Source organism: Aquarana catesbeiana, linkage group LG04 (assembly GCF_042186555.1).
Source record: "Aquarana catesbeiana isolate 2022-GZ linkage group LG04, ASM4218655v1, whole genome shotgun sequence".
Classification (NCBI taxonomy): Eukaryota; Metazoa; Chordata; class Amphibia; order Anura; family Ranidae; genus Aquarana; species Aquarana catesbeiana.
The window spans coordinates 222,264,198-222,288,066 of NC_133327.1; the positions used below are offsets into that span (position 1 = coordinate 222,264,198).

Sequence of the window (23,869 nt, forward strand, 5' to 3'; positions counted from 1 at the left end):
GGTGGTCAGTGGGAGTAATTTTTATCCCCCCCCCCCCATAGGTGTTTATTAGCAGTATTATGTGAACCCTGACACTGGTGATCAGTAGCCGTATTTGACAATTCAACTTTCCAGTATTGGTGGTTATTGGTCATTAAGGCCCCATGTGTGCATGTGCGGTTTTTCACATGTTTTTTTTTTTTTGCACATTTTTGGTGTGACATGCTTGAGGGAAGCCGATTCATTGGCATGTGTTCAAGGAAAATGCAGATGTGAATGGAGCTGCACCTGACAATATCTACAATGTTTCAGTGTAGGCTACTGGAAAGCAGTAATGCCCTGTACACATGATCAGATTTTCCGACAACAAAACCGTGGATTTTTTTCCGAAGGATGTTAACTCAAACTTGTCTTGCATACACGCAGTCACACAAATGTTGGCCCAAAATTCAGAACATGGGAACGCGGTGATGTACAAGATGTACGACGAGCAGAAAAAAAGGAAGTTCAATAGCCAGTGCGGCTCCTTCTGCTTGATTCCGAGCATGGGTGAACTTTTGTGCGACAGAATTTTGTATACACGATCGGACTTTCCGACAACAAGTTTTGTTGGCGGAAAATTTGAGAACCTGCTCTCAAACATTTGTGTGCTGAAATTCCGACAGCAAATGTTCAATGGAGCATGTCGGACTTTCCGACAACAAGCTCACATCCAACATTTGTTGTAGGAAAATCTGATCGTGTGTACAGGGCATAAGAATTCCAGCATCTGGCAGCCCCAGCCCAAAGATGGCAAGCCCAGCCTAGGATGTGGTGGGCCACACAAGCAGTTTGTGGACCGCATGTTGAGTAGCAAGGCATTTGTTTATTAATAAGTGTAGCAAACATGGATAATCGAAGACAGACTTTCTTGTGACATTATCTATGTAGCAAATACTGCAAAATAATATGCAAATATAAAAAATTACGCAGTGCACGTGAAAGAGCAGATTTGAACAACTATGTCCATAAATGCTTCCCAGTGTAGACAACTAAATTTATGCTCACTATTAGTGTTTACTTTCCTTTTAGCTGGCATTGATTTGTAATAGGTCTGTGTCTCGCTTTGTTCCAAGCTGCTACATTCTTCATGTGGATGAATTACCCCACACGACTCTAATCTGCAGCTGATGTAACTATAAAACACATTCTTTTCACAGGAAAGACAAGGGATTAACACAAAGACATGAGAGTTTGACTCAGAGGAAATTTTTTTTCATACATTTTACATACGCAAGCTTGATTATTTGTTGGCCATGTCCTAGCATATCCGGAAATAATTAAAAGCAAACAACAGGTTGAGTTAACACAAGTAAACAATGGATTTGTGTCTTAACTACAGTCTCCAAGAAACTGAAGTTTACTGAAAGTGTGTGGAAAACACTATTAGTTACCCAGTCCACCTGACAGGCATAAGTAGCAGGTTTATGGAAAATGACGAGCTGCTATCAGATTGCTGGTGGAATCCTCATTGCATTTGGCCTTTTAAGTATTTTTTCAGGGGTCATAGCATTTTTTCCAGTTTTTAGTTACAAGCCTTTATTTATTGGCTGGAGTGTACGGATTGCTTGTCCTATCTGGAATGGAGCGCTGGTAAGAAAACCAATAACATGTTTATTATTTATTGCCTTTTTTTACTAAAGTATCCTGCCTTGGTTACTATTTATTTTGCAAAGCAAAATACAAATACTGAAGACAATGCTAGTATTGAGATTATCCCTAGACCTAAGAAATATTTTCGGATTATTTTGCTTTTACCACAAATCAATGGATTTTTTCAGAATTTCATATTATAAGAACATTTTTTTTTTTTTTACCAACCTACTATTTTCTAAGAAGAAAATGTTTATGCATTGTTTGTTATGTCCTCGTGCACACTGCACACTTTAGCCATCTCTCCTAGACACTAAAGATGGGCTCAGGCATGTTTGCAAGTCCACGTGCCCGCACCCGCCAGGAAGCTGACACTCCGCAGCGTTAATCACAGGTAGTGAGACATTTTTTGATGTGTGCAGCCACAGATCGGGAAATGTCTCACTACCTGTGATTAGCGCTGCGGAGTGTTAGCTTCCTGGCGGGTGTGGGCACGTGGACATGCCTGAGCTTATCCTTACTAGACACCTTTCCTCCTGGCAGAGTCGCTTTTTATACCCACTTTTTATGTTGTATGACCCCTATGTGCATGAGGCCTTCAGCTCTTTACTGTCACTCACAATGAAGTTGAATTAGCTTACCTTCACTGCCTCAGCACTAAGACTAGGTTCACACCCATGTGTTTTTTTATGCGTTTTGCAGCTTACTACAGTCTACTTAACATGGTTTCCTATGATACATGTTTCTAAAAAAGAAAAAGAAAAACAATGTCCCCCGAAGTAAACCCATCGTCAATCATGACACCAGCTGCCACCGCTGGCCCAAAAAAAAAAAAGGTCCGCTCCCGCTGTCTGCCAGCTCCGCCGCCTGCCAGTTCTTAAATAACTAATGGGCGGGGCCACCCACTGACATCACCAGGTGACCCCTGCCACCTTGTGACATTGTTGGCCCAGGATGCCCCTGGCCGATGACGCCACAAGGGGTGGAGTCATCCGGTTATGTCACCGGGTGGCCTCACCTCTTAGTTATTTAAGAACTGTCAGATGGCGGAGCTGGCAGATGGAGTGAGCCTTTGACGAGTGTGGACCATTTTTTTCCCTCTTTTTTCCGGATAACCTGTGGAGACAGGCCTTGTAATTGACGATGGATTTGCTTCAGGGGACATTGTTTTTTTCTAATAAAGAAATTGTCAAAAACTGCCTACTGTAATTTTTTACACTAGACCTTTTTTTTTTTTTTTGGTGAATGAATAAGGATACTATGTACCCCACATTTATTCACATGGGGGGATCTGGGGGCCCCTTGTTAAAGGGGTCTTACAGATTCTGATCAGCCCCCTGCCTTTAGACCCAAACAACCACTGGCCAGGGTTGTGGGGAAGAGGCCATTGTCACCATTAACATGTGGAAGAGGCCCTTGTCCCCATCAACATGGGGACAAGATGCTTTGGGGGCCCCTTGCCCCAAAGCACCCCCCCATGTTGAGGGCATGTGGCCTGGTATGATTCAGAAAGGGGATGGGCACTCGCTCGTCCCCTCTCTTTCCTGACTTGCCAGGCTGCATGCTCGCATAAGGGTCTGGTATGGATTCTGGGGGTGACCCCATGCCATCTATTTAAAAAAAATTGGCACGGGGTTCCCCTCAAAATCTATACCAGACCTGAAGGACCTGGTATGCATTAGGGGGATCCCCATGCTGTTTTTTTCCAGATTTTTTTTTTATAGCCGGAAATTTTTTCTTTACATTCGGCTGTCAGTTCACTGACAGCTGATAACTCATCAGTTGTTAAGGACGCGGCGGCTGCCTGCTCCTTAACAACCAGCTATTCACAGTTTGTTAGAGAGAAAACAAAACTGCATGCAAAAATGCATCAAAATCGCATGTTCTAAAACACAAAATGTGCCGCAAAACAAACCGCATCAACCGCAACCGCATAGAAGTGAACCTAGACTTACATGCAGCAAGGAATTCAAATTCCGTATCAAATAACATTATTTTGCTTCATGTTGCATTCTCTTTAAAACATCAGTCCTACCAAAAGTAGTATGTGGATGAAGCTTGGTAGGCGGAGTTAGCTCTGGTTTCTTATATACAGTGCCTTGAAAAAGTATTCATACCCCTTGACATTTTCCACATTTTGTCATGTTACAACCAAAAATGTAAATGTATTTTATTGGGATTTTATGTGATAGACTAACACAAAGTGGCACATAATTGTGAAGTGCAAGGAAAATGATATTTTTTTTACAAATAAATATGTTGAAAGTGTGGTGTGCATTTGTATTCAGCCCCCCTGAGCCAATACTTTGTAGAACCACCTTTTGCTGCAATTACAGCTGCAAGTCTGTTTGGGGATATCTCTACCAGCTTTGCACATCTAGAGAGTGAAATTTTTGACCATTCTTCTTTGCAAAATAGCTCAAGCTCTGTCAGATTGGATGGAGAGCATCTGTGAACAGCAATTTTCGGCAGAAAAGGTCCGACGGAACGAATCAGTCGGACATTCCGATCGTGTGTGGGCTTCATCAGGCCTTTTCTGTTGAAAAATCTGACTGACCTTAGAAATAGAACATGTTTCAAATCTTTCCGATGGACTCGATTCCTATTGAAAAAAAAACGTTCATCTGTATGCTAGTCTGACGGACCAAAAACGACGCAAGGGCAGCTATTGGCTACTAGCTATTGTAGATATAAATCACAAGGCGCCACTCTAAGTGCAGAGATACCATAAGGTTTATTATATAAAACTAGGAAAGGTGGTACTCATAAAAGGTACATGATTAAAAACATGTTTGCAGTGTTGCCTGAGTGTACTGGAGTTTGTCTGGTCCCGGTCTAGATGGCGTTGGTGTCCGATGGACAGGCTCGGCGGTGAATGCCGTCGCTTCCTGCCGCTGGAACGCACGCTGAGAGCCAAGGAGCCAGTGGGATGAGGTCACTTCCGGGTACCGGGACGTGTAGGCGACGCGTTTGCAGAGCTACGCTCCTTCCTCAGCAGGGCCTCAGGGACTTCTTATGGCTTTCTTTCAGCAATGGCTTTCTTCTTGCCACTCTTCCATACAGGCAAGATTTGTGGAGTGCACGATTAATAGTTGCCCCATGGACAGATTCTCCCACCTGAGCTGTGGATCTCTGCAGCTCCTCCAGAGTTACCATGGGCCTCTTGGCTGCTTCTCTGATTTATGCTCTCCTTGCCCGGCCTGTCAGTTTAGGTGGACAGCCATGTCTTGGTAGTTTTGCAGTTGTGCTATACTCTTTCCATGGATGGATTGAGCAGTGCTCCGCAAGATGTTCAAAGCTTGGGATATTTTTTTATCACCACAACTTTATCTCTGACCTGTCTGGCATGTTCCTTGGCCTTCATGATGCTGTTTGTTCACTAAAGTTCTCTAACAAATCACTGAGGACTTTACAGAACAGCTGTAAATACTGAGATTGAACTACACACAGGTGGAATATTTACTATTTAGGTGACTTCTGAAGGCAATTGGTTTCACTCGATTTTAGTTACGGCTATCAGAGTAAAGGGGGCTGAATACAAATGCACACCACACTTTTCACATACAGTAAAACCTTGGTTTGAGAGTAACTTGGTTTGAGAGCATTTGCAAGACAAGTACAATTTTAAGATAAATTTTGACTTGATATACAAGCGATGTCTTGATATACAAGTAGCGTCATGTCACAACTGAGTATACAGTGAGGGAAAAAATAATTGATCCCTGCTGATTTTGTATGTTTGCCCACTGACAAAGTCATGAATTTTAATGGTAGGTTTATTTTACCAGTGAGCGACAGAATAACAACAAAAATATCCAGAAAAACGCATTTCAAAAAAGTTATAAATTAATTTGCATTTTAATGAGTGAAATAAGTATTTGACCTCCTCCCAAAACATGACTTAGTACTTGGTGGCAAAACCCTTGTTGGTAATCACAGAGGTCAGATGTTTCTTGTAGTTGGCCACCAGGTTTGTACACATCTCAGGAGGGATTTTGTCCCACTCCTCTTTGCAGATCCTCTCCAAGTCATTAAGATTTCAAGGCTGATGTTTGGTAACTCGAAACTTCAGCTCCCCCAACATATTTTTCTATGGGATTAAGGTCTGAAGACTGGCTAGTCCACTCCATGACCTTAATGTGCTTTTTCTTTTGCCACTCCTTTGTTGCCTTGGCCGTGTGTTTTGGGTCATTGTCATGCTGGAATACCCATCCGCGACCCATTTTCAATGCCCTGGCTGAGGAAAGGAGGTTCTCACCCAAGATTTGATGGTACATCGTCCCTTTGGTTCATCGTCCCTTTGATGCGGTGAAGTTGTCCTGTCCCCTTAGCAAAAAAACACCCCCAAAGCATAAGGTACTTTCCACCTCCATGTTTGACGTTGGGGATGGGGTTCTTGGGGTCATAGGTGGCATTCCTCTTCCTCCAAACACGGCGAGTTGAGTTGATGCCAAAGAGCTTGATTTTGGTCTCATCTGACCACAACGCTTTCACCCAGTTCTCCTCTGAATCCTTCAGATGTTCATCAGCAAACTTCAGATAGGCCTGTACATGTGCTTTCTTGAGCAGGGGGACCTTGCGGATGCTGCAGGATATCAATCCTTCACGGTGTAGTGTGTTACCAATTGTTTTTTGGTGACTATGGCCCCAGCTACTTTGAGATCACCTCACTCCATGAGGTGAGATCCTTCATGGAGCTCCAGACCGAGGGAAATTGACAGTTATTTTGTGTTTTTGTGTTCCATTTGGGAATAATCACACCAACTGTTGTCACCCTCTCACCAAGCTGCTTGGTGATGGCCTTGTAGCCAATTCCAGCCTTGTGTAGGTCTACAACCTATGTAAAATTGTGGAAATGTGGCGCTCGCAAATGTTATTAAACATGTGTAACCAAGTGTAGATGAGTGCAGATGTGAATATACAAAGCAAAAAACACGTAAATAAAGTCCAAATAAATGTGCTGAATGTTCTGATCCGCAATAGGAAAAAAAACTTTTGAAGTGCAATGGACCACGGACACTCCAGGACTTTTCAGGTGCAGAAACGCCACCCCCACTCACCAAATGGTGATGACCCCTAGCTTTGCAGTATGAGGGTCACTTCAGGCTTATGTAATGGTATCCAGAGAAGCTCAAGAGTGGTGTTGTGCACATCAGATCAAAGGATTTCTTGTTGGAATTTCTCAACAGAATCACCAGACACCAAAAAAGGAAAAAATGGAACTAATAGTGAAAAGTAGCATTTGAAAAGGGATTTATTCCATATACAAATGGGTACTTACAAAATAGTTGATAAAAACAGGCATGTAAAGGGATCAAAGATGGATCTGGACGCTGCTCATGGCGTGCGTTCTAGAAACCAGGAAGTGCGTTCCAAGGAGCAGGAAAGTGCCACCGGAAAAATTATTTTTAAAGCCTGTGGAGACACTTTAATTTCTGGAACAATCATATCTACCACAGTAATACTATTTTTAATCCTTATTTGTGCTAATTTTCTTGTTACTTTAACCACTTCAGCCCTGGAAGAATTTACCTCCTTCCTGACCAGAGCACTTTTTGCAATTCGGCACTGCGTCGCTTTAACTGACAATTGCGCGGTTGTGCGACGTGGCTCCCAAACAACATTGGCGTCCTTTATTTCCCACAAATAGAGCTTTCTTTTGGTGGTATTTGACCACCTCTGCATTTTTTATTTTTTGCGCTATAAACAAAAAATAGCGACAATTTTGAAAAAAAGCATTATTTTTTACTTTTTGCTATAATAAATATCCCCAAAAATAATTAAAAAAACATTTTTTTTCCTCAGTTTAGGCCGATACGTATTCTTCTACATATTTTTGGTAAAAAAAAATTTGCAATAAGCGTTTATTGATTACTTTGTGCAAAAGTTATAGCTTTTACAAAATAGGGGATAGTTTTATGGCATTTTTTTTAATAATATTTTTTTTTTACTTTTAATGGCGGCGATCAGCGATTTTTATTGTGACAGCGACATTATGGTGGACACATCGGACATTTTTGACACATATTTGGGACCATTGTCATTTATACAGCAATCAGTGCTATAAAAATGCACTGATTCCTGTGTAAATGACACTGGCAGTGAAGGGGTTAACCACTAGGGGGCGGAGAGGGGTTAAGTCAGTACTAGGGAGTGTTGTCTAACTGTAGGGGGGATGGGCTAGCTGTGACACATCACTGATCTCTGCTCCTGATGACAGGGAGCAGAGATCAGTGACACTGTCACTAGGCAGAACGGGGAGATGCTGATTTACATCAGCATCTCCCCGTTCGTCCTCTCCGTGAGGCGATCGCGGGAATCCCCACGGCGATCGAGTCCGCGGGACCCGCGACCCGACTCACGGAGCTCCTGGCCGGCGCGCATGCAATGGCATGGCAGGGAATTCAATGGGACTTACAGGTATGCCCATTTGCCCAGCCGTGCCATTCTGCCGACGTACTTCGGCGTGCGCTGGTCGGGAAGTGGTTAAAATCCCATATTCTTTTAATGTCTCCTTTTTCATCTCCTAGTATATTTAAATGTTCTGGATCTAGTATTTTTACAAACATTTGTAATAGGTAATAAAATTGCTCTACTAGATAAAGTAATTTCCCAGATCGTATCATATTATTAGTAACATCTCCAAACCAAATTGTTGAATCATTACCTTTTACAAATACTGACCAGAAACCCCTTTCCACTATATTACATTCAAAGGTTCCGGTTCTGTTGTTTTGTTTATAAGATCCCTGCATTGTAACAAAATTAGTTTTAGATTCTATTTTAACTTTGATTTCAACATTATTACTATGAATGAAATACAATTGCATACAGCAATCATATCCCTGTCCTACACATACATATCCAAACAAATCTTCAGCTGTATTGATATTAGTATATCTAAATCTATCTCTCTGTCATCTATATTGATATCATTGTCGTTATCACTTTTTTCATCTGTATTAATATCAATTTCATTATCACGTTTGTCATTTGTATTAACAAGTTTAGCAAACTCCAACACAGGATGGAACTGTGGGAGTTTGATGGTAAAGCAGTGCCATGTCCTAAACAACAATTTAGAATAGAAGAGCAACAAAGATGGACTTTGTAGGCACCAATTATAAAAAAAATATATACATTTTTTATTACACACGAAGTACAAAAACATACAATAAAATTTTGCAAAAAAAAAACGGCATCTCTCCTAGACGGAGGTCCGTCCTTGGACTCCATTCTAACCTCGTATCTATCCTGGAAAGATGGTTTGGATCTGCTGTGTGCTAACTGAATGCGCTGCCTGATTGTAAATCTCCATTAAGCCTTATTTTTGCTGTCAGTTACATTGAGACATTACAGCTTGTCCTCTCTCTGATAAAAAGCTCCCTCTACTAACTATCAAGATTACAAGGCTACGTTGCTGACTGTTGATTAGTTTCGCCATTCAGGTTCATAGTTTACCAGCATCTTCCATATATCCATACCTACCTCTGTCATTTTATTCAAGAATATTTAATAAGCTCCCGAAGAAGCATTCAATTGCGAAACATGTAGAGCTTTTTTCTTACATATCACTATATGATTGTAGGATTCCATTCCTGCAAATGTTATGCATGTACTATGTATTATCCATAATAGAGAGATTTAGCTAGCTGCTTGCATTTTTTTTTTGTTTTTTTTGTTTTTGCACTTTTGTCATCTGTATTGATATCAATATCTTGCTCCCTTTTGTTATCTATATTGATATCAGAGTCTACATCTCTTTTGTTTCTGAATAATGTAGTGTCTTTGTTGTATAAATCTTCAATCCTGTTAACCTCTGCACAGCTGGAACAGTTTGTGATATATTTTACCACAGATAAAATTGTCACTAGAGAAAAGATGAATCCTGTGATGATGATGATAAATTTTCTCTCTTTAAAACTTTTCTTTTGTTGTCATTTTTCCTTCTTTTTGGAATCCATGATTCCTCCAGGTCAGATTTTTAGAATTCATTCCTGAAAAAAGAAATACAGCATCATTATCTTGGCATATACAATTTGCATTGATCAGCGTGTACCCATATTTTTTGTTGTCTACGTGCATTTTTCACTGTATTGAATAGGTCTTTGGACTTGCACCATTACACCTTGAACATCCAAGATGTCAAATGGACCTTCCCAATTACTTTTCCATCTCGAAGCGTAGATATTTCTGGTGAGCGGGAAAAATAGGCACATGGAGATAAGCATCCTTGATGTCGATTGATGCTAGCAGCTCTCCACCTTGTAGAATGGAGACCACTGATCGGATTGACTCCATGCGAAAAGAGCGGATATTAAAAAACCGGTTTAGATCTTCGAGATCTAAAATGGGTCTGACATTCCCGTTTGGTTTTGGTACCGTGAAAAGGTTTGAATAAAATCCTAATCCTCGCTTCTTCCAAGGGGACCACCGATATTACTTTTTGAGACAAGAGATGATCCAAAGCTAGAAAGAGAGACTTATTTTTTCCTGGATCTCTAGGAAAGGTTTGATCTGAGAAAAGGAGGAGACGGGAACTCTCTGAACTCTAGTTTGTATTCTGGAGATATTGAGGAAGCCACCGATCTGTATCGACACTGTTCCTGCCAGACCCTTGAGAACTGCAGAAGTCTTCCCCCACTCGAGCGAGCGGGGGCGTCCCTTCATAAGGAGGATTTAGTATTTAGTTTTGTGGGTTTCCTCCCCCTGGGCCTCTTTTGATCCTGGGACTGACCCTGAGGTTTACCTCCTGAACCTGACGATGGAGGCCGACATGACTGCCTGGAGGCTGATGCTCCTGGCACAAGAAGCTTGTTTAAAAGAAAAGCGTTTAAAGATTCTTAACTGGTAAAAGGGAGCTTTTTCCATTAGAAATTCTTTGGATGTATTTATCCAGATCGTTCCCAAATAACCGTTCACCGTGAAATGGAAAACTGGCCAAGAGCTTTTTGCATGGCGCTTCGCCTGACCAATTTTTCAACCATAACATTCTATGCACATGTACCAGCCCTAGCATAAGCCATGAGGCCTGGAGAATAGAATCTCTCATAGTGTCTACTGTAAAACATAATGCCTCTGATATCCCAGCCAAATCTTGGGCCTGCTGATCAGGAATAATCTTGAGTAGCTCTTTAAACTGGTCCTTTAGGGACTGAGATACCCCGATCGCTGCCAGCGCAGGCTTAACCACTGAACTTGCCAGCGAAATATAATTTTTAAAAAGGAATTCCAACTTCTTATCTGTTGGATCCTTCAGCATTTGAGCATTGTCTACTGGACAAGTCAAGTTTTTGTTCACTGAGGATATAGCAGCGTCAATTGCTGGAATCCCCCATTTCTTATTAAACTCTTCCTCCATAGGATAAAGTGTTGAAAACTTTATTGGAGGAAAAAACTGTTTATCTGGGTGCTTTTTTAGTAATGAATGGATAGGAAAAGCATGAATAGTTTGGGGAGGCTTTAGCGAACCCAAACCAGAGGTGGGCTCATCGACTGATTCCGCTACTGGCAGCAAAAATGTAGAGCGGACCAATTCAGTGAGAGATTGTACCAACAACCTTTCTTGTGAACCTGATCCTTCCGTATTAGTCGCTTCAGAAGAGGAGTCACCAGCCTCTTCCTGGTCCCCTGAGAGAAATTCGTCATCTCTCGTCCCCTGTTTCTCAGTTTGAGGGTCCTGAGTAATGGACGGGGCCTGTTACGCTTAGTTCCACTCTGGGATGCGATTAAAGCATCAATCTTTTTTTTTTTTTTTTCCAATACTTTATTTTGCATAAAAGAAAAAGGTGATACACAGTATAATACAGAGACCAACTGCAGTTGTTGGATTCAAAAGATCTTACAAAACAGTACAGAAAAGGATACCTACACAACTGAATAAATGCGCTTGTAGTCTTAGCTGTTCGCATAGATGTGGATGATTATCATCCAGAACGAGGAGTCTCTGTACCCCGTGTGTCAATTTTCCAAGGAAGAACCGTGTTACAAAGGAGTCAAAGTTGGCCCGAGGGGATCCAACAGAGAAGAAGAAGACAAGGAGGAGGCGAAATCCAGCGGTCTAATACCCTATGTAGGCAAGAGAGCTCTCCAAAAGTGTCCTTCATGGGGGATTTAGAACTATTCCTGCATACTGCTCAGAGTATACAAATTTGCGCCAGTAGTACCATTTTTTAGTATATTTCTCATAGAGGCCTTTCTCAGTGCCTACCAGGTCTTTCATAGCACTTATATCGGCAACCTTTTTTAACCAAGTGGTGATCGTCGGAGGCTGTGTCTGTTTCCAGAACAATGGGATGCATCCCTTGGCGGCCGTGATCAGGAGGGGCAAGATAGACTTCCTATATGCTTTACTGGGGATCTTGTGGTGATGCAGGAGGAAAAAGGCCAACGTCAGCGTCAATCTTTTGCTCCAAGCCTAAAATGGTTGAGGAAAAAACCTCCTTAGTAATATATACAGGGGCTGTAGTGTTAAGAGCAGCTGCAACACCCACTGTCCCTGATGGCTCATTCTGACCAGCCATATCACTCTCAGGGGAGGATGCCATCTTTTTTGAGATGGTTCTAGGCTTACTTGTGGCTGTAGAAGTCTTTCTAGAGCAATTTTTTGAGGTGCTTTTACCCCCCCTTCTGACCATAGCCTGATGCACAAAGCAGAGGTACTACCAAAAGGATCACATCCACTGCTTGAGCAATAGTCCAGCCCTGCCACTGCTATTAATGCTCAGCCTGATGCAACAGTAAATGTGTCAAAAGGAATGCCTGTGTCACCAAACCTCTTTCATGCCACCCTTGCTCTTGTGTCCCTCTGCAGCTTGCAGCAGTAACAATGGTGCTTTTTAAACACACTTTTCCGCGCTGGACGTTGGAGGACGCCAATGCCGCGCTAAGCCCTGCCCCCTCCTCTTATTTAAAAAAAAGCTTTTGCCGCACGAGCGCGGGCCTCTGATCCTATGGGATCGTACAGTGAGGGGGAAACAAGGGACGAAGTGGGAGGCTGGAAGCCGCCGAGTAGGGCGGCGTGCCATTCTTTTTTTTTTCTTTTCTCCTAGCGCTTTTTCCTTGTGAAGAGGGGGAGAAAATAGCACAGGTGGGGGGCATCTGGTGGGGAGGAAAACCCCCCCAGACTTACCGGAGGTCTGCTGCTGGCTGGAGGAAAAGAAGCTGCTGTTCCAGACACAACGTGAGCTCTCTGATGAATCATGAGAAGGTATGTGCTCTATACAGCCCCCAGTGGTGACACAAAGGCATGACAACATTCACTAAACTAAAGGAGACATTCATAAGAAAAGCCAAAAATTTCTTAGAAAAACTCCACTTACCTTTCCCGCTGCAGGGTTTTCTGTGGTAAAACCCAATCTTCACCCTTCACGGTGGGTTCCATTAACTAACCTTCAGGAGCTGGGGATCCTTGGGGGAAACCCACAATCCTGGACCTGTAATAGCACCAGTAAAACTTTATGGCCTTAATTCCAAAAATACTGGGTCCAGCTCTCTAAAAGAGAAGCGTTTACAGGCAAAACCTCGTTTCTTCGGATACAAGGTTCGGGTACCATCAATTCGGCCAAAAAGACACTTTGAATAGATCCGGCTGCATGGCTAGCCCCAACAAGGATTGTTCCAGTGGAGCTCAGCACATCACATCTTTACTCGTGACCAACACCTTAGACACTGGCAAAAAAACTGAAGTACTCCCAGTAATGGGAGGGGTTATATAGGGAGTGGACTTTTTTGTCTTAGGGTGTGCCAGTGTCCATCACCTGAAGGTGGACTATAACCCACATAGTAACTACTATGGCTCTGTGTCCCATGATGTGCGATAAGAAATAGGCGTGATAGTTAGGTGTGCACAAACCTTTGGCCATATGCAGTATAACTATGCCACCTATACTGAATGCAATTATAAACTTGGTGACCCCCACATATAACACAAAATAATTTCAGTTATATTAAGTCACAGTTTTTACGAATTAATTATTGTGGAGAGTTTGCTATTACTTGGGTGCTATACAGTTTATGTCAGGTGTAATTATTAAGCTGCTAACTTGCTAACGTTCCATTGTGTGGCTGCATTTCATTTATTTGGATTTCCTCTCACTCTTGTTTTCGTCTATTATGACCCCATGTTTTTGTCTATCACAAGCAGTACCAAGAGCATCTTTTTTTTCACTTTGTAATCCCAAAGCAGTTCTAAATAGCTGATGATGTACTCATTATACTCATTATATTAGTTATACAAAGAAAGGCTGTGTGGTCAAAAACCATTTAAATGACCATAACATATACATACACAAATTACCATAAATACGTGACATATAGGATTACTTTTTTGTATATGTGCAATCAGACATCAAATATGTTGAACAAGGTCCATACAAAAACGTTCCTTTTTTTAAAAAAATGTCTTTCACCAGTAAAAGAATGAAAAGGCATCAATAATATTGATATAAAACACCACTCTTCTGTTGATGTGAAGCATGCACTGTTGTCACCCTGGAGAATGTGATAATAGGGAAATTCCTCCACCAAACAAAACGATCTGCCCCTTACCAGATATTTAGATCTCTTGTTTAAGGAGATCGTATATGCAGGTGGCTGTGTCCCCCAGCCACTGGGTCTTTATCAAAATTAAGGCTCCTAGGGTCTCTACTCAGGGGGTCCGCTGGATGTTAAGCTGGCACTAAAATGTGGCCCCTCCCATCCTCCCGTGGTATGGTTTTGGGGTCTTTAACAAACTCTGAAAGTATGAGCCAGCTAGGTCTGTGTAGCAGGACAGCTCCGCTCCGGTGCACTGGGTCTTGCTTCCCGCCGGCCGGCGTCGTTACACCGCTCCGCAAGATGAACCAGGACCCTCTGATAGCTCCAACAGTCATATCTGGATCCTTCTCAGTTCTGTCCCAGTGTCTCTCCAGCTCACTGGTGCACAGCAGAGTCGCTGATTGTGCCGCTCCACCGTAGGTGTAGGCCACGCTCTCTGGAACACCTCTGCACAGGTCCTCACAGGCAGGACATGCATCCAGAAGAGAACTAAGATGGCCGCGCGGAGCCTCTTATAGCCTACCCAGCATGCAATTCAGTACTGAGTGTTGCTGGGTAAAATCTTTCGGCATTCCTGTTTTCTTTTGTCTTGTCAGTTTGGAGACAGGAAGTCTTACCCTGGGTCAGAGGTGCCCCAGCCTGTAGCCAAGAGACAGAAGGTCTTACCCAGGGGTCAGAGGTGCCCCAGCCAGCAGCCAGGAGGTCTTATCCAGGGGTCAGAGGAGCCCCAGCCAGGAAACAGGAGGTCTCAGTCCAGGAGTCAGAAAGAGGTTGAAAGACAAAAGAAAACAGGAATGCCGAAAGATTTTACCCAGCAACACTCAGTACTGAATTGCATGCTGGGTAGGCTATAAGAGGCTCCGCGCGGCCATCTTAGTTCTCTTCTGGATGCATGTCCTGCCTGTGAGGACCTGTGCAGAGGTGTTCCAGAGAGCGTGGCCTACACCTACGGTGGAGCGGCACAATCAGCGACTCTGCTGTGCACCAGTGAGCTGGAGAGACACTGGGACAGAACTGAGAAGGATCCAGATACGACTGTCGGAGCTATCAGAGGGTCCTGGTTCATCTTGCGGAGCGGTGTAACGACGCCGGCCGGCGGGAAGCAAGACCCAGTGCACCGGAGCGGAGCTGTCCTGCTACACAGACCTAGCTGGCTCATACTTTCAGAGTTTGTTAAAGACCCCAAAACCATACCACGGGAGGATGGGAGGGGCCACATTTTAGTGCCAGCTTAACATCCAGCGGACCCCCTGAGTAGAGACCCTAGGAGCCTTAATTTTGATAAAGACCCAGTGGCTGGGGGACACAGCCACCTGCATATACGATCTCCTTAAACAAGAGATCTAAATATCTGGTAAGGGGCAGATCGTTTTGTTTGGTGGAGGAATTTCCCTATTATCACATTCTCCAGGGTGACAACAGTGCATGCTTCACATCAACAGAAGAGTGGTGTTTTATATCAATATTATTGATGCCTTTTCATTCTTTTACTGGTGAAAGACATTTTTTTTAAAAAAAGGAACGTTTTTGTATGGACCTTGTTCAACATATTTGATGTCTGATTGCACATATACAAAAAAAGTAATCCTATATGTCACGTATTTATGGTAATTTGTGTTTGTATATGTTATGGTCATTTAAATGGTTTTTGACCACACTCACTTATTCACAGCAGCGCAGCCTTTCTTTGTATAATATTTTGGAATGGAGGTTGTCTCACATTTAGGGTTGCAGCAGCACTAACACTTTTTTGAGTCTTTCACAGACACAGGTTTTTTGGTTTTTGTTTACTGAACACTGTAAGGGATAGCGCAGTATATATCTTTTGGTTTTGAATCATTATATTAGTTACTTGTTTAAAAACCCTGCATAACATTACTAGAGAGCAAAAGTTATTGCACTTAGCTTTGGCTGATATCTTGGAGTGTACTGATTCAAAAGATACTGCATGTATTTTTATACATTCAGTGCTCCTGTAAATCAACACATTCCTCACATTTCTATATTTACTGAGCTATAAATATAAAATGTATTACTGAGAACTTGGAAACTGCAGAACATTTTTAAGAAAAGTAGGAGCGATCCTACGTACAATTTTAGAAGTGCTAAACCAGGAGTGTCCAATCTGCCGCCCAAGGCCTACATGTGGCCCAAGAGGACTATGAATGCGACCCAATTCAAAATCATAAACTTAGAATGTGGATTTTTTGGGGAATTGTTTGGAAAAATGCATTTACGCAAACACATGCGGCTGAAGAAAAATGTCATTTTATTAGACTTAAATATCGCACTCATTTTATGTTGCCCTCTTTTACTTTTATAATAAAAAATATTACAAAAAAATTATGTTTTATTACTCAGATAGGCACATTATCTTATCAGTGATCATTAACTTGTGATCTGCCTGACTTTTTCTGCTCATCAGCTATCCTTATTGTTAGTGCATTTTATGTGCAGTCCAAGACCATTCCTCTTCTTCCAATGTGGTTCAGAAAGGTCAAAAAGTTGGACACCCCTGTGCTAAACAATCATTATGGATACAAATGTTAATCTTCTGGATACTGCGCACTGGATGAGCTTTTTAAACAATGGTTTCCAAACCCACCCGACTGAAATTCTTCATTATCTGCTGCAAGTTTTACACCCATTTGCTGGCAAATTGTTGAACGATTATTGTTTGAATCACCTGGCAATTCCTGTTGGGGTTCCATAAGAGAAAACTCCCATATTGCAACAGTTGAATGATCAGTTTCAATGCAATGAAAAATCTATACAGGTCAACATAACAGGCAGCCCCACCAGTAGCTTACACTTCCCTTCCCTCCCCTTCCCTTCCCTGCTGCTTCATTCAGTCACCAGGAGTAAAGAAAATTTTTTGTTGCATAGAAACATAGAAAAATGACGGCAGAAAAAACAGAGTAGTCCATCGAGTCTGACTATTTTTATTTTGTTAACTTTATTGTCTGATTATAGATCTGTGTGTTGCCCCAAACATGTTTGAAGCCATTAACTGTTGACTCTCTCACTACTTTCAGTAAAACAATGCTTAGATTCGTTTTGAACTTTCCTCCAGTTAGTTTGAGGTCATGTCCCAGTGTTCTTGATTTTGTTTTTATATTGAAAAAAACTGCCCTCCTGAACCTTATTCAACCCCCTGATGTATTTAAAGGTTTCAATTGTGTCTCTCCTTTCCCTTCTTTCCTCCAGACTGTAAATATTACGTTCCTGAAGGCTGCAGCTGCCCTTCATTAGCCCTCTTGGCTTAAGACTCCACAGTCCTCCGAGACTGACTCTGCAACCATCCCAGACTGCTTGCACCCAATCCCTTCAGGCATGCCTCTCAGTCTTCTGGATTGCAACACTCACCAGCCCACCTGACTGTCTTCCTCCCTGGAGATTTGCCCGGCAGTGATCTCCTGCTGTCCTCCACTTGCTCCCGTACATATGGTCAGGACACCTCTGTGTGTTGTGAAGAGGGTCCCTTCTGCACCTGAGCTTTGGCCCGGGGTCACCCCCCCAGACTAGGGGACTACACGCAAGGGCCACCAACAGCCTAACACTTCATCTCCAGCTTCCACCCAAACTCCACTGCCAAAGCTGGGCTGACCCAGAGTGTTTGAGGGGGCCTCCCCCCTGCCAACCCTATCTGTTGGGGTTTGGTCAGGGCCCCCAGAATACTCCAGACAGATTCGCCTCTCCTCTACTCCTATTCTTCTAGAATCTTCTGTAAGTTTCTAGAAGTAGGGGGAGGTCTCAGAGATGCTGCCTGTGAGTCATCCAGCCCTCCCTGAGTCACTCAAACCCTGACCCAGAAAAACACAAAGGCTTGGCTGCCAGCCAAGCCTAAACAATTGACCTACTCTAACAAAAAACAGTTTACTTCTAGCACACTAGAGGGTACTACACAGATCTTACTTTTATTTGTGTGTAATAGAAACTGGCTTGTTTCCAGAGACATCCTGTGTTCTTCATATCTACAGACTCATTCATGCTTATTTATTCAGACGGTGCTTTGGCATCATTGGGATTTGAAAGTCCTGACACATATGGCCACCAGATTTATACTCTAAACTGTAGCAAAATGAAAGTCTCAATGCAGATTTTATATACCCTAATCACTGGCACATATTAAAGTACTAAGTGCATTTATAATGTACACGCAAGCACATTTCTGAGACTGCCAGGCTTAATATAAAGAAGGACTACAATCTACAACAGTGGTTCTTAACCTTTTTTTGAGTCACAGACCCCTTTAAGAATCTGATGAAATCTATGGACCCCCCTCTCCAGGAATATTCACATAAACACAACTTAGCATGCATTTAATATATGTACTTTATTTTACAAAAAAAAATAATAAATTATTACCTCTTACATATATGACATACATAAAACAACCAAACAAACAGCCCTCCTACATCAACAAATAATTAATTGATGTAAACTGCAAATGAAGACAGTGCTGGTATTGCACAAACAAAGAAAGTTGGGGGATCTTTGTTTAAGGATTTATTTAACAGCTGCCACAGACTGGTTTTATTTTGAGTTTAATTGAATTAGTTATTATCTCATTGTTTTGGTTTAAATAAGTGCTAATTCTGTGCCCTCAAGCGCTTGGTGGTATGGGCTCCTTTATACACTTCTATATGACATACACATTTAAATGAAGTAAACAATCTTAACTCAGTCCTTTTCATGTAAAAAGTAATGGCTACTCATTACAAAAATAAATACCATCATCTTGTGCAAAATAAACAAAATAAAACAATTTTAATTCTGCTCAAATCCATTACTACTACTAGAAAATGAGAATTCGCACTTGCAATTATGGAGTGGTGCAAGGTGAGAGAACAGAGAACAATGATGCAAATTTAGATGGTAAACATGGACCAAAAAGCTAGTAAAGAGATGCTTTGCGGTCGTTGCTATGAACAATGGCAGGCTGCATTTTCTTTCATTTCTTTCAATGGAAAACCATAGACTGGGATACAGGGGAGGGCTGTATAGTGAATGTAAATGTTATTTACAAACCCATCCATGTACCCCAGTTTAAGAACCCCTGATCTAGAACGTATAACATATCCCACAGAGATGATAATTACTCCACAGAGCAGCTGTATTGTGACTGTATTAGGCTGCACTGATAAATTATGTTATAGGGCATTAAAAAACATTATTTAGACTTATTTATTTTATCATATTGACATTACTCCATTTTACAATTAGTTCTGTTTTTGTAACTTTTTACCTCTTTACCTGAGTTATGTTGACAAAAAACATAAACCCAGCTCCCAAAAAATCTTTAACTTCCTTACCAAGTTTCCTTGTTAAAGATGTTAATATAGCACACCCTCAAGGTTCTCAAAGTACAGGAGTCTATAATGATGAGCTAACATGATGACATGCAAACCTGCCAAGAGTTCTTGTTGAACTGTGAAATAAACATTTAGCTACTAAACTGTTTCCACTGCCACTAATGGAATAGAGGAATAGAAAGGAGGTGTTACTCATAGTAACAATATTAGGTTTTTATTTTTCAGCTTGCATTTCTAACTACCACAAAACATCTGGGCAATGTCAATGAGAGGTTTATTGCTGTATGTCTTGATAAGGTTTCATACAAGCATTGAACACAGAGTAAAAATGGGAATACTTTAGGAATATATTAAAAAAATGTATCACCGAGTGCATTCCAAGGGCTAATAAATACAGAACAAAGGTTAAACCTGGGTGGCTGAACCAAAACGTAAAATGTCATATAAAGGCCAAAATATGGCCTTTAAAAAGTACAGAGGGGTCAGTGTCAGCATTCAAACAATACAAGGAATGAAACATGAGGTGTAAGAATGTAATCAGGGTGGCTAAAAAAGACTATGAGAGACACATAGCGGAGGAGAGTAAAAATAATCCCAAGAAGTTTTTTAAATATATTAAAGCGGAGTTCCGCCTGGGAAAAAACATGTCCAAAAAATGTCCAAAGTACAAATACTGTAGCTGCTGACTTTTATTATATGAACACTTACCTGTCTAGGGAGCCCGCAATGTCGCCACCCGAAGCCAATCTTCAGATCGACTCATGGGTGCTGCCGCCCCCATCCTGGTAAGGGAACCAGGCAGTAAAGTCTTTCGGCTTCACTCTTGGTTCCCTACTGTGCATGTGCAAGTCGCGCTGCATGTTCTGAATGGTCCCTGCTGTCTTCTGGAATCTGTGTGTCTCCAAGAAGACAGTGGGGGAAAGGGGAGATGCCTGACATTGCCTAGTTCGCCGCACAAGGTGCAGAGCTCTTTTGCCAGAAGTGGGAGCAAATACCTGGAAATGCCTGTCCTTCCCCAGCACGGGTTTACGAAAGGTTGCTCTTGCCAAACCAACCTATTAACATTCTGTGAGGAAGTAATCTGCCATCTGGACAAAGGTAGGCCAGTGGAAGTGGTGTATCTGAATTTTGCAAAAGCATTTGATACAGTCCCCCACAAACGCTTAATCTACAAGATGAGGTCTGTAGGTATGGACCATAGGGTATGTACCTGGATAGAAAACTGGCTACTGGGGCATGTGCAAAGGGTGGTGATAAAAAAGTATACTCAGAATGGTCTAGAGTGGTTAGTGGGGTACCCCAGGGCTCGGTCCTAGGACCAATTCTGTTTAATTTATTTATAAATGATATAGAGGATGAGATAAATTGCATGATCACAGCGTTTGCTGACGACACAAATATGCAGGGCAATAACAACACAGCAGGATATAGAAACTTTATGTCAGGTCACCTTGAGGCTAGGTGACAGATGCACACTGTTGGGATCAGGAGTGCACCGCAAGGCAGTGGACCCTACGGCTGACTGCTGCGGATGGGAGTCCAGGTGGTAAGGAAGGCAGGGGCGCTGGAACACCAACACGGATCCCACCGGGGTTAGAGCATAGGATTCCCTGGGGCGCGGAGTCTAAGAGCCAGCAGGTGTTCACCAGAGCCTCTAGTGGTGAGGATGGACTGGGCTGCAACTGGCTCCAGGTCGCAACCCCCAGGGTCCCCCAGCTCACACCCACAGTAGGCAACAGGAGGGTAGGGATAGTAAAGGAATAAGCCAAGGTCAGGGCCACAAGCAGACAGGGACAACAGAGTTCACGCCAAGGTTCAGGGTCATAGGCAAACAGGGATAGTCGGGGACACGCCAAAGGTCAGGGCCACGAGCAGACAGGAATAGTTGAGAACATGCCAAGGTCGTTAACAGAAACAAATGTAGAGCACACAGCAGGCAGGAACAGGAAGCCAAAACACACAAAGTTTGATCAGCAGAGCTGGCCTGCAGTGCAGAGGTTATTATAGAGTTCTCTGATAGGACCTGGGGTGGAGCCATGCTAGAGGAGAGTTAATAAAAGCAGTCAGGTGAGAGTCAGCTAGTCTTTAGAGATGAACACATGGAGACAGGTAAGCTGACAGACAAAACTCTATTGCATAACCATGACACTTTACAAGAGGACCTTAATAAATTAATGGAGTGGGCTACTACATGGCAAATTAAGTTTAATACTGGTAAATGTAAGGTAATGCATTTGGGGGGTAGAAATATAAACGCAAGTTACTCTTTAAAGGGAGAATCTCTAGGGGCTTCCAGGATGGAAAAGGAACTAGGGGTAGGGGTAGAAGACAAACTGAGCAATAGCATGCAGTGTCAAGCTGCAGCTTCCAAAGCCAGAAGAATATTAGCATGCATTAAAAAGGGAATTTACACCAGCAATAAAACAATTATTCTGACACTTTCTGTCCAGTTCTGGTCACCAATCCTTAGAAGGGATGTGCTGGAACTTGAGAAAGTCCAGAGAAGGGCAACTAAATTAATATGGGGACTGGTGGACCTCAGTTATGAGGAACGACTACAAGCACTAAATTTATTCTCCCTGAAGAAGAGACGCTTGAGAGGGGATATGATTGCAATGTACAAATATCTCAATGGTGATCCCAGCATAAGTATGAAACTTTTCAGTCCCAGGGAGTGTAAGAGGTTATGTGGCCACACAATGAAATTGCAAGAGAAGCAGTTTAACCTTGAGCTGCGTAGGGGGTTTTTCACTGTCAGGGCGGTAAGGATGTGGAACTCTCTTCCACAATCGGTGGTGTCGGCAGGAAGTATGAATAGTTTAAAAGACTCTTGGACGTGCATCGTAACGTAATCAATTTAAGGGGATATGGGAAATGATTTTTCTACGCACACACCTACACAGGTTGAACTGGATGGACTGTTTTCTTTATCCAACCTTACCAACTATGTTACTATACACATACAGTACATACTTTACATACAGGCATCAATTTACTGAGATTTTAAGAAGCACTTATTCAACCCTAAATGTGATATTCTCAGCTGAATCTAATGAGATTTGAAAATTACAGTCACGTGGCCGTGTATAGTTTTGTTATTTGAGCCTAATGCATGCTGCTCAGCCGCACTTTGTTTTAAATGCTAAGTACATGTTTTATTCTATACTGTATTTCATGATACACCCATGTTTAGGGTGCACCACGAAACATAGCATAAAACACTATCCCCAAAACCCCAGCCACCTCCACCTAAACTGAATCACAAGGTGCAGCTTCTCAACAGAATCCTGTTTTTTTTATTTTTTTATTTTTTGTAGCTGGGCTGTGCATGGCTTTGCCAGCACAGTCCCATCATCCAGGCCTGGGATTGCTTATAAACATTACTACAAGTCCCATATTCCACTGTGGGATTTTAAGAGAATGCACGCTTATTGTTCTGTAGTTCAGTGGCACTTCCAGCCCCAGGTCCATATCCCTGTACAGGCCTGAGGCTAGAGGAAGATTTAGCTAGAGCTTGTGCACTGTACATGCAACACACTGATCTTGGGTGCAATGCTCTGTAGGCTCCTTTGCAAAAAAGTAGTAAATCCACATTGATCATGAAAAAAAAGGGTGTGTTCAACCCAAAAACAATACTTTTAATATGTTGCAACTTACCAATTGTATGCTTGGTGGCTGCATTATTTTTATTTATTTTTTTTTATTAACTTTTGTTTCCTTAAAGTGATATTAAAGTCTCTTTTTTTTTTTTTTAAAAATAACAAACATGTTGGCTCACTGACTTTGACAGCAGCGGGAGCCACTGATGCTTCGTTGCTGTCTCAGCAAATGAAGAGGGAAAGTCACCGGACAGCCGAGTCTCTATTGGGGGGCTGCTGCACACAGAAGGCTTTTTATCTTAATGCATAGAATACATTAGAATAAAAAACCTTCTGCCTTTACAACCACTTTAAAGGGGTTGTAAACCCTCAAGGTTTTTCACCGTAGTGCATTCTATGCATTACGGTGAAAAACCTTCTGTAGTGTAGCACCCCCCCGAGCCCCCCTTTACTTACCTGAACCGATCGTTCCAGCGACAGGGACGAGCACAGCAGCTCCAGCTGCTGTCTCAGGTAATCATTGAAAAAGTTGATAGCCATTGGCTCCCGCTGCTGTCAATCAAATCCAGTGACACGGGAGCCGGGGTCAGGGCCGAGTCCTGCTGTCTGTGTCAATGGACGCAGAAGCAGGACTCGGGAGCACGCCCGCACAAGTGCCCCCATGCTCCGTGAGAAGAGGAGGAGCCAGGAGCGCCACTGGGGGACCCCGGAAGAGGAGGAATCAGGGCCGTTGTGTGCAAAACCCTTGCACAGAGGAGGTAAGTATAACATGGTTGTTATCTAAAAAAAAAAAAAAAAAAGAAAGCG

The 23,869-nt window shown here is 42.4% G+C and overlaps 1 protein-coding gene across 1 annotated transcript in view; it reads left to right on the forward strand.

Moving 5' to 3' along the window:
- Nucleotides 1–1,364: 1,364 nt before the first annotated feature.
- Nucleotides 1,365–23,869, forward strand: part of TMEM212 (transmembrane protein 212) — a 63,484-nt gene continuing 40,979 nt past the window's right edge. The window contains exon 1 of the mRNA XM_073626228.1: nt 1,365–1,611. Within this exon, the coding sequence (XP_073482329.1) occupies nt 1,453–1,611 (159 nt within the window). The 5' untranslated portion in view covers nt 1,365–1,452. The remainder of the gene's footprint in view (nt 1,612–23,869) is intronic.